At 44.6% G+C, this 16331-nt stretch overlaps 1 protein-coding gene across 2 annotated transcripts in view; it reads right to left on the reverse strand.

The window, feature by feature from the left end:
• EIF3L (eukaryotic translation initiation factor 3 subunit L) overlaps positions 1-15833 on the reverse strand; it is a 28576-nt gene extending 12743 nt beyond the window's left edge. The window contains exons 1-11 of one of the 2 annotated variants that reach the window (XM_040407104.1): positions 15713-15833; positions 15459-15507; positions 13302-13512; positions 10721-10800; positions 10345-10406; positions 10195-10264; positions 7980-8053; positions 7688-7859; positions 6409-6563; positions 1255-1425; positions 1038-1171 (exon numbers count right to left, since the gene is read on the reverse strand). In XM_040407104.1, coding sequence (XP_040263038.1) covers positions 1038-1171; positions 1255-1425; positions 6409-6563; positions 7688-7859; positions 7980-8053; positions 10195-10264; positions 10345-10406; positions 10721-10800; positions 13302-13512; positions 15459-15507; positions 15713-15733 — 1199 coding nt within the window. In that variant the 5' untranslated portion in view covers positions 15734-15833. Of the gene's footprint in view, positions 1-1037; positions 1172-1254; positions 1426-6408; positions 6564-7687; positions 7860-7979; positions 8054-10194; positions 10265-10344; positions 10407-10720; positions 10801-13301; positions 13513-15458; positions 15508-15712 lie in introns of those variants that run through there. The other variant, XM_040407105.1, reaches the window with a different exon arrangement.
• Positions 15834-16331: the final 498 nt, after the last annotated feature.

Consider the following 16331-nt stretch of genomic DNA (forward strand, 5'->3'; position numbering starts at 1 on the left):
TCTGCTGAGTGAGGGAGCGTCTGCCAAGCGCAGGGACAGGGAGAAGTGCACACAGCCCAGGCACTGTTATCAGCTGCTGGGGAGGACCTGGCTTTAATCATTTACTTACAGTCCCTGTCTGTCAGTAATGTGACCTTGCACAGATAGACGGACCATGCCTAGCAACCCTATTTCAAGCACAGGTAAAAGTAGGCAGTACAGGGAACAAAAATGTGGAATTAAGGGGAATTGAATACACAGTGAAAAGTTGAAATAGGGCCAACAAGGTGATATTAATCACCACAATGGAATACTCCAAAAAAAAAAAAAAAAAAATACGACAGTTATCCTTTAAACAGCAATAACTAAAAGGTAAAAACTCAAGGAAAACAGTGGTATGTGAAGAAACTAAAGATTGTTTTATGCATAATGCTGCTGCAGCAATAACATATGCTAAACTTGATTTTTTTTTATGAAAACATGACAGTTATCCTTTAAGGCTGGGTTCAGAAGTCTATTTTTTAAAAAGATTCCGTAAGATTTTTTGCAATTCGGCAGAATGCAAGAGGCGGTGTAAAAAAACAAACATCTTTAAAATGTCACGTCCACATGGCTCATGCAGTCAATCACTGGCCTCAGCAGTGAAGTGTGCGTGCACGGCACAAGACCAGTGAGGCCGGTGACTGGCAGCAGCAATCAGTGGAATGATGAATGACATGTAATCTCTTGAAGGCCCAGCAGGGATCAGATGGGATTGAAAGCCCCCTTTAACCCTTTGCATTCACTTGAATGGCATGGAGCAGCTGTAATTACCCTGTGCGGCATCTACAAAGAAAACAATGCTCAGGCAATTGTACAGAGGAAGTAACACTCGCTTGAGCACCAATAACCCTTCAAAAATCTGATCAGTGAGGGTACCTGGAGTTAGACCACCACCAGTCTGATATTGACCTATCCTGAGGACAAGTCATCAGGATTTACCCACCGAGTAATCCCTTTAATCAAACTATGGAGAGAAACCATTTAGGAAACCTGCATGAGACTTTCAGCTTCCTTACCCTTTCTGCATACGCAACATTTTGTCACCATATTTTTCTCTCAGCTGAGTGTGAATGCTCTCATCTATGCGCATGGGATACATGGTGAGGGCGATGGCCAGCAGTCCATGCATCTGCTCATTCTGCTTGTTAATCTATGCAGAAAAGACACAAAGTTTGTTCATTCATGTAACGTAATAAAGGTTCAAACAGATCACAAGAAAGAGAAGCCACTTACCATTTCATACTTGTATGTGGTTCTCTGAAACATGCTCTTGGTTCTCTGGATATATAGCAAGATATTAGCAAAAACACGAATGGCATCCTGGTATCGTCGCATCATGAGGTATGCAAAACCCACATAATAGTATGTGGTCACCTGGCACTCAGGAACTCGAGAGTACATGCTCTGCAAGCAAAAGAGCACCATCATTGAAAAATGTACATTCCAAGTAGACAATTTATTAAAGAGACCCCACTTTTTTTCAGGAACTCCACTGTACAACCTCTGGTTTAGAGCACTGGACTTCAAATCTTAAACTACCCTCTGTGCAAACATCAGGGATCATTCCAAAATGGGGCCAACTTTACAAACCCAGGTTCTGACAGCAGGACCCTTGCAACTGCCAAAGTAAAGATCAAAAGGGGGTAACAAATAGAATATCGATATGCCATGACATGACACACCAGGTCCTCTAGACCCGCAATTCTCTTCAACACTCCTCTTCCCACTGATATAGTAGGATTAATAAAAATTGGATATGCCTAGATTGCAATATTTGATATACAAGCTAGATGGCTACAGAGGGGACATAATGTATCTAGACAAGAGAATTTCTTTGCTTTGGTTTTGCTGCGCTACAGTATCCTAATTATGTCCAGATGCATGCTATGAGGACATATACATCGCTCTTCGTTTAAACACGTCCAGGGCTCCAGATGGCGACCAAAATGGTCGCCAATGCGACTTAGAATTTACAAATGGCAACAAGACTTTTTAGTCTTGTCGCCATTTGCGACTAGACCCGCAGCTCTGGTCAATACAGCGGCGGCACCGGAGATGATCGTTCTCAGCAGCGCAGGAGGAGTTCTCCCTCCCCCTGTGCTGCTGCTGCCGCCTCCACCAATAAGAAGAGACGGGAGGAGGAGGGGAGGGGCTGTGGCCACTACGCCACCAATGAAGATAACTGACCTGTAATACAAATACAGGAGGCGGGTGCCGGAATCAAATAGCCGACACCCGACCTCTATGACAGGGAGCTGCGATCAGCTGCAGTTGAGTTAACCCTTCAGGTGCGGTACCTGAGGGGTTAATTGTAGCTGATCGCAGCTCCCTGTCACAGAGGTCGGGTGCCGGCTATTTGATTCCGGCACCCGCCTCCTGTATTTGTATAAGAAACGTTGGTGGCACAGTGCGCCCCCCAGTATAATAAACATTGGTGGCTCAGTGGGAAGTGCCAATGAGGGTTAAAAATAATAAAAGAAAATTTACTCACCTCCTCCAGTTGATCCGTAGCTGCCGGTCACCTGTACTTACTTCTTTCTTCAGGACCTGTGGTGACGTCACTGAGCTCATCACATGGCCCATTACCATGGTGATGGATCATGTGATGAGCACAGTGATGTCACCACAGGTCCTGAAGAAAGAAGTAAGTACAGGAGACCGGCAGCTACGGATCAACTGGAGGAGGCGAGTAATTTTTTTTTAACCCTTATTGGCACTTCCCACTGCGCCACCAATGTTTATTATATTGGGGGGGGGGGGGGGGGGGGCACACTGCGCCACCAATGTTTATTATATTGAGGGGGGGCGCACTGCGCCGCCAATGTTTATTATACTGGAGTGTTGGGGGGGCACACTGCGCCACCAATGTTTATTATATGGGGGGGGGGGGGGGCGCACTGCGCCACCAATGTTTATTATATTTGGGTGATGGGGGGGCACACTGCGCCACCAATGTTTATTATATTGGGGTGATGGGGGGGCGCACTGCGCCACCAATGTTTATTATATTGGGGTGATGGGGGGGCACTGCGCCACCAATGTTTATTATACTGGAGTGTTGGGGGGGCACTGCGCCACCAATGTTTATTATACTGGAGTGTTGGGGGGGTACACTGCGCCACCAATGTTTATTATACTGGAGTGTTGGGGGGGCACACTGCGCCACCAATGTTTATTATACTGGAGTGTTGGGGGGGCACACTGCGCCACCAATGTTTATTATATTGACCTTCTACTTAGCAGTCTGTATTCAGAATGCTATTATTTCCCCTTATAACCATGTTATAAGGGAAAATAATAATCGGGTCTCCATCCCAATCATCTCCTAGCAACCGTGCGTGAAAATCGCACCGCATCCGCACTTGATTGCGATTTTCACGCAGCCCCATTAACTTCTATGGGGCCTGCGTTGCGTGAAAAACGCACAACATAGAGCATGCTGCGATTCTCACGCAATGCACAAGTGATGTGTGAAAATCACCGCTCATGTGCACAGCCCCATAGAAGTGAATGGGTCCGGATTTAGTGCGGGTGCAATCCGGTATTCTGAATGCCGGATCCGGCACTAATACATTCCTATGGGGAAAAATGCTGGATCCGGCATTCAGGCAAGTCTTCAGTTTTTTTCGCCGGAGATAAAACCGTAGCATGCTGTGGTTTTATCTTTTGCCTGATCAGTCAAAATGACTGAACTGAAGACGTCCTGATGCATCCTGAACGGATTGCTCTCCATTCAGAATGCATGGCGATATGCCCGATCAGTTCTTTTCCGGTATTGAGCCCCTGTGAGGGAACTCTATGCCGGAAAAGAAAAACGCTAGTGTGAAAGTACCCTAAAATATTAAGTTTAAATCCCCCCTTTCCCAATTTTGCATATAAAATATATAAACATTAAATAAACATATTACATAGCGCTGCGTCCGAAAAGTCCAAACTATTAAATTATTAAAAAGTATCTCCTATGCGGTGAGCATTCGCCATTTTTTAGTCACCTTGTCACCCCAAAAAATAGCATAGGACTGTTCTATTATGGGCCGAACGTTTCATAAAATGCTAAATGCACGCGGCTTTTTTTGGTGTTTTTTTTTTTTTCGCAATACTTTTTTATGGTGACGAAAGCGAATCAAAATTTTGGTTTCAAAACAACCCTACGCCGATCTGATCAGCGTAGCGTTGTCAAGATAGCAAAATTTTGATTCAGTTTCGATTTGGCGACTAAAGATTTGATTTGGCTCCTAAATTTTTCAGTTCAGGAGCCAATGGCTACTAGGTTTTTTTTTTAGTCTGGAGCACTGACGTCCCAATCTTATTGGCTCATTTGTATTTTTAGGTTGTAAGGGTAGCACCCAAGTCTTTGCTTAAAAGGGGTTGTCCCTGTTCAGAGCTGAACCCGGACATATCCCCATCTTTACCCCTCTGGCCCCTGCTGAAATGAGTATAAGAGCATTTCATGCTCCGATGCTCTCCTTTGCCCTGTGCGATTCAGTTCCGGTGACGTACCAGGCTCTCCATAGTGTTAGCTAGGCGGAGGCTTCCTCCCAGCGGTGGGCAGGCTTTAGTGCTGCCCTAGCCTGCAGAGCTCTGAACCAGGACAACCCCTTTAATAAAATAAGTCTTCTGCCGTGTGGGGTCAGAAGGGGAAGACTCAAATACCACCATGAGTCATGTCTTCTCATTCTTTTGCCCCTAGACTAAAAATTAAGATTTGGAGCATTGCAGACATGACAATACTATACTAATCCGCAATGTGTGTGCCATCGAGGAAGCACTGCCTGTTGGAATGTGCTTTCTCCGGTGTTAGAAGGAAGCCATAGCTCATAGGAGGAGGTGGAAACAGGCCGCAGTAGGATCCTTGTCCCTACTGCAGCACCGCCTGTTTGCTTCCCAGTGTTCTAGCTGGAAAAATCAGCCGAAGAGATAGGTGGGCAGGTGCTCGGGACACAGAGCCAGGAACTGTAAAGCTGGCGTAGCATGCAGTGTTCACCTAACTGGTGTCAGGGTAAAGCTGCGGCAGAGATCTCACATGGCAAGATAGGGTCAGGAGAAGAGGTAGGGCGTGGGTCAAAATACAGATTCTGTTTCTTCCAGCAAATAAACACATGCATCACTTCACCATCAATAACCATGATGCAGCACCAGATTCTTCACGACAGGCGTCAACATCCCCACTACTGCACGCTTCCTTATTCTTCCTGTGAAATCTGATGGAACTGTGCATGGAGGCTCTGAGCGCTTGCTCGAGATGGTACGCAGTGGGAACTGTGTGTCCCTAGGGGGTAACTTGGCTTAAATAGGTTAAAAAACTGTAATCTAGAGAAAGACCTGCTGTGGCTCTGCACTCTGGCTAACAGAAGGACAACCCATTTCGGCACTCACTTAGTGCTTCCACAGTGTGTAGACATAGAACTCCAGCAACAGCCCCTAAGTCCCACCTCAGGGACCATCCATAATAATGTACAAAATATCAAGATAATCAATTAACTGAACACCAGTTTCATCAGCAAACAGACCTCTACAGTATGTGCCAACTAAGTATGTTCACAATAGATGTGTACCAAAGGTTTCTGCAACTGCAGAAAAAAAAAAAAAAAAGTAGTCGTCCACTACAACAAATCTCCACGTATGAATATAACTAAGGATGAGAGAATTCGCATAAAACTTCGTTCCAATACTGTACAGAGCAGGAGCTCCATACAGTATTAGAATGTATTGGCTCCGATGAGCTGAAGTTATTGCTTCGCGAAATCTCGCGAGAATCCAAGTTCGGGAAATGTTTTTTACAGTACAAGATAATTTATGATGTTATTACGCAGAGTCTCGAGAGACTTCAAAGCAATAACTTCAGCTCATCAGAGCCAATACATTCTAATACTGTACAGAGCTCCTGCTCTGTACAGTATTGGAACGAAGTCTTATACGAATCGAGTTCGGATGTTTCATCCGAAGTCGATTCGCTCATCCCTAAACATATTCTTATAGTACAGCTAAAGAAGTACCGAAAGGGCAAGTCTAAAACGGCGAACAAAATGTAAGCGGATTACACCAGATAGATAAAATGTAATACAACATACTTCCACAGTTAAAAAGGAGTTTTACGGTTATAATTACATTTAAAGTAATGCCCCAGTCGTTGGCTGGAGCAGCGCACGTAAACAGTGCCAGGACCAGAACATGGAGAGAGAGAGTGGAGGAAGCACAGAGTACTGGTGCTGCATGAAGCAGGTAAGTATGAATCTTCTGTTTCAGGAGGCAGGCGGGAGTCATTACTTAAAATATAATTAGAACCAAAAATACCCTTTAAAGATAATAGGGTTGCTGTCAAATTGGACTTCACTTTCTCTGCAGGCAATAGTCATGTATCCTTAAAACAATAATGGCAGGTGGTACCTTCTTGTTAAGTTCAATGTTTTCCAACACTTTTATAGCCTGATAGTAATCTCCAAGCAGCGAGTGCAGACGCAGCAGTCCAACCAAGCTGAAGTATCCAAGCATCTTATATAGGGAATGTCTCCCATATTCTCCAGCTACACTTTCAGGGTCACCTAAGGATGAGAGAATAATAAAAAAAAAATCTTCACATGACGGACTGTATGAGTAACAGAGTCCCACAGTGGAATGTAAAATATAGCTGGTTAGGAGACTTTTGTTCAGTAGCATTCTATTGATGACATATGCTCAAGATAGGTCGTCAATATCAGATCAGTGGGGGTCCAACACCCCCATTTATCAGCTGTCTGAGGCGGCCACGGCATTCACATGCTATAACTTAAATGGGACGAACAGCTGTAATTACACTGCACCATCATTACAATCTAGGGCATGTAGGTAAACATTCAAGAAGACGCATCTGTCACATGAACACTGTGGCCTCTTCGTTCAGCTGATCGTTGGAGCCAGGATCCCACTAGTCTGATATTGAGAGCCTATCCTAATGTCATAGGTCACCAATATCATGACACTACACAAGCCTTTTAAGGCCATATTGATATTTTCCCTTTAGGTTAGGTAAGACAAAAGAATGTATGCAGAGCCAATGAAGCTGAGCATCCCTAACTTCATAATGTATGAAAATGTCCAAGAACAAAAACACAGGCCTAAGTGGTCCAAGTCTAAGCAGGTAACCCACCAATACTAAAAGGCTGTCTATGGTACCTTAAACCATTAAGGATTCAGTCCTTCCATGATATGCACATGAGTCAAAGACATCAAATATGGACAGTTCCATCCAAAAGAAGACATTCTGCAATTAAACAGAGGCTGACAACTGTTTTGACTATGCTAAACTGCTGACAGAACTAGGTAAGGCCTGGGGAAGAGCAGGACAAACATACATTTTATGGAGCTTTTGTTATCAGGGGTAGTGAGAAAAAGTTTTATTCTGCCAGATTGTTCCTGCAAGTGCCAAGGAGGCGGAGCTTTACTGTGAAGCGCACACTGCTCTTTTCAGCTTCACAGCCCCGCCCCTTTACTCCACTACAGCAGTCACTGGCACTTGCTGGAGCAGAATAAAACTTCATATTTACACTACTCCAGGTGAGATAAAGGTATGTTTGTACCGTGCTACCCAACCACTACCTAGTGCTGTCACCACAGTGCCGCTGGTCAAAACTGCTGACAGAATCCCTTTAGTCCCACCCCTAAATGAAGCAAACTTTAGTTTCCTCACCTCCACTAGTATAAATCTCCAGCTGGCGGTTAATGTTGGATTTGTCCACTAGAGAATGTAACACATTAAGTACGCTGTGAACGTTCCAGATCTTGGGGTTGGAACGCAGGAATTCGATTTCTTCCTCTGACTTCTTTGCAGTCTTACACCGATACTGGCTGAATGACTGAAACTAAAGCAAAAAGTACAAAGAGGTTTAACCAAAAACTAAACTCAATTGTATGTTCAAACACAGAAAAGTCTAAGCAGGGCACGGCAGAAAAAAGGTCACAGAAAAAAAACATTTGTATACCTGGTAAATGAATTCATCAATAATATCCCACAGCCACTGGTTAGGCAGCTCCAGGGGTGCTGGACCATCTGCATCTACAAGGAAGCCACCAGTGTTAATAAACGCAAACCAGCAATACAATCCTCAGACAAGACAGTTGTGTGCTTTTTAAAAGGATTACTGGCAATACACACATTTATGGCATATCCACCATAAGTGTGTGATAGGTGAAGGCCATATCTCTGAGCAGCAACTACATGAAAAACGTCTCGAAGAGGTCTCCCAAATCCCACCCCACCGGAGAGACAGCCAAGAATGAATGGAGAGGTGGCGCACAACCATCTCCATTCAGTTCTGTGAGATATAAAGAAACCTACACATATCACAGTTAAAGGGGTTATCCAATTTCAAGAAACCCCCCACGTGCCGGACCCCTCACCGGTTATATACTTACCCCGCTGCCAGCACTGCTCCTGGTCCCTGCAACGCCGCTCCTGCTTCTCCCTGCACACGGATGAAAATATCCGGTGTCGGGGGGGGGAGCAGCCAATGGCAGGCGGGCACTGGGAGAAGCCGCCGCCCCCCCCCCCCCCGCGGATGTTTTCATCCGTGTGCAGGGAGAAGCAGCAGCGGCGGCACGGGGACCAGCACATGGGGGAAGGGGGGGGGGGGTTCTTGAAATTGGATACCCTCTTTAAGGCATATACAGTGGATATGCCATAAAATGGAGTTGGGAATACACCTTTAAAGGGAATTTGTGACCAGTTTTATGTAGCCCTATGGGCAGCCTAAACTAGCGACAGATCCCCTTGGCAAAATGCTGGGTTACTTTCTTAAACCCCTTAGTTTTTCATCGTTGCGTTCCAAGAGCTATAAAAATAAAATTTCCCCATCTATATAGTTGTATGAGGGCTTGTTTTTTGAGGGATAAGTTGTAGTTTTTAATGGCGCCATTTTGGGGCAGATATAACTGATTAACTTTTATTAACTTTCTGGGAGGGAGTTGGGAAAAACAGCAATACTGCCACTGCGTTTTTAAGTTATACATTTTACAGCGTTAATTTTTCGGTATAAATAACATAATATCTTTATTCTCTGGGTCAGTACGATTACAGTGATACCAAATACATATAGTTTTTTTAAGTTTTATAACTTTTTTTGCAATAAAACCCCCCCCCCCTTTTTTTTTTAAAGAAAAAAAAAGTTTTTGCCGCTTCCCAAGACCCATAACTTTTTTTTATTTTTCTTTCTATGGAGTTGCGTGAGGGCTTAATTTTTGTGGGAGGCTTGTATTTTTCATTGGTATCATTTTGGGGTAAATGGCGCATTTTGATCACTTGTTATTACGTTTTTTTCAGTGACAACTAAGAATAAATGAGCAATTCTGGGTTTTTTCCCCCGCGTTCACCGTAGGGGATAATTTATGTGATATTTATGTAGTCCAGGTCGTTACGGATGCGGCAATACCAAATATACGGGAAAGATTTTTTTTTTTGCAAATTTATTCATTGAAAAGCGTATTTTCAATGGAAAAAAGAAAAGTAATTTTTTTTAATGGAATTCTTTTAATAAATGTTTTTTCTTTCTTTTCTTTACCACTTAATAGTCCCACAAGGGGACTATAACAGACAGTATTTTGATTGCTTTTAAAATGCAATGCATTATCCCTATAATGCATTGCATTTTAATAGCAATGCTATTTTAACATTGACCAGCAGGCTGCGCCAGAGGGGTGCAGCCTGCTGGAAATTACTACAGCCGGGACCAGGGCCTACAACAGATGCCAGGTAGCCTTCAAACACATTGGCACCCAGCAAATGCGAGACCGAGGGAGTCCACTCCCTCTGTCAACGCTTTACATGCGGCGGGCGCCATTGCCCGAGGCATGTAAAGTGTTAAACAGCCAGGATCGGCTCTCCTGCCGGTTCGGGCTGCTAGAGCAGGGCCGCGGCTCTCATGTGAGAGCCGGGTTCCCGCTGCACGGGGGATCCATGCAGTGCTTAGTCATTAAGAGGTTAACTGACCGAGCTTATGTTCTAAAATCTTGTATTGAACATTTCCGGCGCCTGGATTTCTCTTCCCCTTGCTGCTGATTGAATTGGGAAAAAGGGTCAATCAGTGCAATGGAGGGGCGAAGAGAGCCAGGAGCTCGGGAACATGAGGACTCAGACATGCCATGGCAGCATAAAATTGGTGACAGATTCCCAAACATTAAGTAATGGCAAGACAAACTTACTGAGAATGTAGTTGAAGAGATTGCAGTAGTTATAGTAGGATTCAAAACGCTGCTCCAGTGTGGGTCCTCCCTACAAGAAGCGCAAGAATCACAGGGTTACTGTATCACATCAAACACCAAGACTGATAGACATGCAGAATAGATACTTACGCTAACTTTGGCGTAGATGTGTCTATAATATAGCTCCTTATAGAGAATCAAGAACACTGCATCTAAAAAGAGAAGGAAACTGGTCATAACAGCCACACATCTATTTTAGAAGGTCAAATTATAATTAGAACAATGCCAGAAATATGTTTTTATCAAAACTAACACAAGGGAAAAGCTACTTATACGGACTAAGCCAATCTCAGGGTTCATTTTTACTGAAGGCCCTTTAGAAAGTTAGTGCTACCTATGGACATCTGCTTCACTTTTCCCTTCTACTAGATTTTATAAATCTCCCGGACTGTGATAAGACATGGACACTACAGCCCCTAAACGAGAGCAGCTACCTTCACAACATTCAGTAAATGCCCACACCTACCATTCCCAACTTGAGGAGCAATAGCTTCTGCTTCAGGCCATGGAGAATTCTTGAAGAAACGTTCAGTTAACTTTGTCCAGCTGCAATGAGAAGAGAGAATTCTCTAAATTTTCTGTTCACATGTCCCTCATGAGAAACCTGTGGCAGTAAAAGGTTATGTTCACAACCACATTCAAATGAAAACTTTGCCCCCACCATTAACCAAATCGATGGCGAAAGTGTCAAGGTACTAAGTCAACATATGGGACTGTATGGCTATACGGTGGCATACATTAGAGGTATATGTTACGGAATACTTCCAACATACAGCCCAAATGAGGGGTGAACATAGCAAAAGCCATACAACATTCTCTTTAAATGGTGAAGAAAGTTAAAGGGAACCTGTCATGTGGATATTTGATTATAATCTAACTAATTATATACACTGCTCAAAAAAATAAAGGGAACACTTAAACACAATGTAACTCCAAGTCAATCACACTTCTGTGAAATCAAACTGTCCACTTAGGAAGCAACACTGAGTGACAATCAATTTCACATGCTGTTGTGCAAATGGGATAGACAACAGGTGGAAATTTTAGGCAATTAGCAAGACACCCCCAATAAAGGAGTGGTTCTGCAGGTGGTGACCACAGACCACTTCTCAGTTCCTATGCTTCCTGGCTGATGTTTTGGTCACTTTTGAATGCTGGCGGTGCTTTCACTCTAGTGGTAGCATGAGACGGAGTCTACAACCCACACAAGTGGCTCAGGTAGTGCAGCTTATCCAGGATGGCACATCAATGCGAGCTGTGGCAAGAAGGTTTGCTGTGTCTGTCAGCGTAGTGTCCAGAGCATGGAGGCGCTACCAGGAGACAGCCCAGTACATCAGGAGACGTGGAGGAGGCCGTAAGAGGGCAAAAACCCAGCAGCAGGACCGCTACCTCCGCCTTTGTGCAAGGAGGAACAGGAGGAGCACTGCCAGAGCCCTGCAAAATGACCTCCAGCAGGCCACAAATATGCATGTGTCTGCTCAAATGGTCAGAAACAGACTCCATGAGGGTGATATGAGGGCCCGACGTCCACAGTTGGGGGTTGTGCTTACAGCCCAACACCGTGCAGGACGTTTGGCATTTGCCAGAAAACACCAAGATTGGCAAATTTGCCACTGGCGCCCTGTGCGCTTCACAGATGAAAGCAGGTTCACACTGAGCACATGTGACAGACGTGACAGAGTCTGGAGACGCCGTGGAGAACGTTCTGCTGCCTGCAACATCCTCCAGCATGACCGGTTTGGCATTGGGTCAGTAATGGTGTGGGGTGGCATTTCTTTGGAGGGCCGCACAGCCCTCCATGTGCTCGCCAGAGGTAGCCTGACTGCCATTAGGTACAGAGATGAGATCCTCAGACCCCTTGTGAGACCATATGCTGGTGCGGTTGGCCCTGGGTTCCTCCTAATGCAAGACAATGCTAGACCTCATGTGGCTGGAGTGTGTCAGCAGTTCCTGCAAGACGAAGGCATTGATGCTATGGACTGGCCCGCCCGTTCCCCAGACCTGAATCCAATTGAGCACATCTGGGACATCACGTCTCGCTCTATCCACCAACGTCACGTTGCACCACAGACTGTCCAGGAGTTGGCAGATGCTTTAGTCCAGGTCTGGGAGGAGATCCCTCAGGAGACCGTCCGCCACCTCATCAGGAGCATGCACAGGCGTTGTAGGGAGGTCATACAGGCACGTGCAGGCCACAAACACTACTGAGCCTCATTTTGACTTGTTTTAAGGACATTACATCAAATTTAGATCAGCCTGTAGTGTGTTTTTCCACTTTAATTTTGAGGGTGACTCCAAATTCAGACCTCCATGGGTTAAAAAATTTGATTTCCATTTTTTTTTTTTGTGTGATTTTGTTGTCAGCACATTCAACCATGTAAAGAACAAAGTATTTCAGAAGAATATTTAATTAATTCAGATCTAGGATGTGTTATTTGTGTGTTCCCTTTATTTTTTTGAGCAGTGTACAATCATTAACTACTAAAAAGTACCTTAGATGTATTCACTTACTGGTGTGACAGATGGTTACCTCATAATATACACACAAAGATGCCGCATGCTAATGAGCTGATTTGAGTCCAGCGTGATGTCATTAAGTCCAGCGTTTTTTTAATTCAGAGCTATAGCCACTCCCCTGTCCACCTGCTGCTGATTCATATGGAAAATAACTGTCAATCAGCAGCAGGTGAGCGGGGAGAGTCAGGAGCTCATGAATATTCAGGACTCATCATTATGAGCTGGAGCTTTTCAATACAAGATGTTGGCAGATTGACTGGGTCAATTAAAGAAAGTGACCCAGCATTGTGCTAAGAGAATCAGTCAGTTATTTATGTTGCCCTTAGTTAGGACACCATAAAACTGGTGACAGGTTCCCTTTAAGTCAGGACGCAAATTTGCCAGGCACACATTAAAAATTTGGACTTGAGGGAAATGTAGTAAGGCAATTTCTAGCATTTCAGCTCAAGAGTGTAGTAGCTGCAAAGAGCACATGAGTATGTCCTGTGCATAATCTGCAATAGGGACCTCCATGCCGAGAGCATCATTACCTGTTTTCATAGATATCTTGGATCTCGTAAACCTTCTGGTCAATGACATCACTAGATACTCTGCTGGCTTGGAGCTCATATACCTTCTGATCAATCAGGTCAGACACAGTCTTGTGGAAATACTGGATAAAGTTCTTAATCACTTCAGGGATGACTTGATAGGTCTGCTGCTCATACTGGCGTTCATATGCCAGGTCCTGCTTGGGGTCACCTGAGACAGTAGGCAAAAAAACACTGTTTTTTCCACTAAAAAAGACACCCAATAGAATATACCAATACTGCTGCATGACATGTCTGTAAGGCCTCATGCACACAGCCGTATGTATTTTGGGGTCTGCAAACCGTGGATCTGCAAAATATGGATACTGTGCATGCTGCATTGTTTGCTGGCCCATCGACTTCACTGGGTCCATATTTTACAACTAAGTACAGGACATGTTCTAACTTTTTACAGAACGAACATACGGATGCAGAAAGCGCACTGATCATCTGTGTCCTTTCTGCAGCTATATGTCCCTTCCGCAAAAATATACAATATGTCTGCAAATTGTGGACAACGTACTCAATGAAAACAAGGGGTCCGCAAAGAAAGCGAGGACTGCACATGAACTGTTTCCATATTTTGCGGACTGCATGTGCATGAGGCCTAAGTGTGACTTTTGTATTATGAGCACAGATGTCATTTTGCCGGAAAGAGGCTGGATCCTATTAAAGTTAATGGGGATCCGGCAATGCCCGGCATTATCCAGCTAGGCCAGATCCGGTCAATTCTATCAGGCTGTTCCTCTGAAGGATTTGTAAAGCAGATACAAACGCACCCTAAGGGTCCATTCAGATGTCCGCAAACGGGTCTGCATCCGTTCCGCAATATCGGGAACGGACCCATTCATTTTCAATGGGGCAGAACGGGATGCGGAGAGCACACTATGTGCTCTCCACTGCCTCCGCATTTCCGGAGCGCGGCCCCGAACTTCCGTGCCGCGGTTCCGCAAAAAAAATAGAACATGTCCTAACACCCTCCAGCATTGCCATATTGTAAAACAGACTTCTTATCTCAAAGGCTACAGACACTTTCGACTGCAATTTTTTATTATTATTATTGTATTCTACGCATTTTGGGCTAAAAGTTTTTTTTTTTTCAATAGGTCTATTAAAAATCTCCAGCAGTTCTTGTACTACAGGGGTTAGCAGAGTATCTGCAGACTGTCCGTTTCTATTAACCCGAGTCCTGTCATTCAGCAAAGCGCCCTGCTCAGTCTGTAGTCCTGTTCTTAAAACTCTTGACAGCTAATATATTCATTACAGCTCAATTCTTGCTACACTGATAAGAATTTGGCTTAAAGGGGCTATCCCACGAAAAATATCCTACAGTTTACAATCCAGCACCTGGCTATGTACATCTTTCAGGACATTTTTTATATATTTTTTGCATTCTACTCATTTTGGGCTAAAATTTGTATTAATAATTCACTTTCAGTGCCTCTGCGGGGTGTTTACTTCTGCTTTACTGTGAATCCAGATTACTCTGTACACCTGAACTCCTGACAGCTCATAAACACTCATTTAAAGAGGACCTTTCATCAGTTTTTAACATAGGCTAATGGAAAAAAAAAAAAAAAAACATCCATGGCATCAGTGGGGGCCGCCCTACAAAGTAATACCATAATTAGCCTGAGGCTTCGCTCACATCACTGTTCAGCCTTTCCATTCTCCTGCCCCGTTTAGGGAACGGAAAGGCTGAACGGTGATGTGAACGAAGCCTAAGTTAATACTGATGAAAGGTCCTCCAAGTTAAATTCTTATCAAACTGATAAGAATTTCGCTACAATGAGTTTTATGGGCCGTTAGATAGAGAGCCAGTCTACAGATGCAAGGAAAGTGAAAGCTGTATAGGAAAAACTGTTTAAAACTTTAAATTAAATTCAATTGAAAAATATGTTTAGCCCAAAATGAGTAAAATGTAAAGAATGTATCTGAAAGTGTCCACAGCCTGAAATACCGATTAGGTTTCCAATACCCGATGATCGGCAGACTCCCGATACCCCCGCCATCAGCAGGCGCAGCCCTGGGCACCGTGTAGTGACTACGCCTTGTCACGGTGGCCCAGGGCCACTATACCCACCGAGAGCTGCTCCCTGGCGCGATGAGGTCACATACCTGTGTGAGTGTCAAAGTCTGTCTGGTAGCTGTATGGATCATATGGGGTCTAGAGAGGAACAGAACAGAGGGACACATGTCAGTTATAACGATCCGTCCACACAATGCCTGGGGGGTGATGACAGCTCTCACGAGAACCATCACACCGGGCTCGTCCGCTCTATTGCCCAGGCATGGACGCAGCAACATCCTACAAAGTGTGACTCCTTCACCATACACCGGCTGCTGAGGCACGGTCATCGCTAACTACTCACCTCTAATTCCTCGTACGACATGATGAGCTCTGCAGTCTCCCCGGACCGATTACCGGCAACTGCAGCGAGTACAGGCAGAAAAGGAGAGAGCAACTTCCGGCGACGTACAAGTGACGCTCTTCCGGCGCCGCGCTCATCCAATCAGCGCAGCTCTTACGTTCCTGCTATCTCGCGATTCTTTGTTATCCTCCGGTTGATTGGCTGTTGGTGGTCGCGCGCCTTAATGCCGTTCTCGCGTGTTTATGAGTTTAGCACATGTTGGTGGTTGTTATCTTCGTGCCTGTAGTAGTATTATTTGTACGCTAGATCATGACGACGGTCCAGAAAACCGTTCTGACGTGGGATCGGCTTAGTTTCAGTTGCTTTAGGGCTTGTGTACACAACCGCGGTTTTGGTCTGCATCAAATCCACATTTTTTTTTTTGACTCATTCATCTCAATGTGGCTGCAAAAGATGTGGACAGCACATGGGTCCGTTCTGCGGCCCAGCAAAAAAGAAATAAAAATAGAATATGTCCTATTGTCAGTTTTGCAGACAGGGATAGGACATTTGTGAAGAAGTAAAAAAAAAATGGCGTCAGGCTCTCGGCCCGTACCGTGTTTTGCAGACTGTGAAAACG

This window comes from Bufo bufo, chromosome 9 (genome assembly GCF_905171765.1).
Source record: "Bufo bufo chromosome 9, aBufBuf1.1, whole genome shotgun sequence".
Taxonomy (NCBI): domain Eukaryota; kingdom Metazoa; phylum Chordata; class Amphibia; order Anura; family Bufonidae; genus Bufo; species Bufo bufo.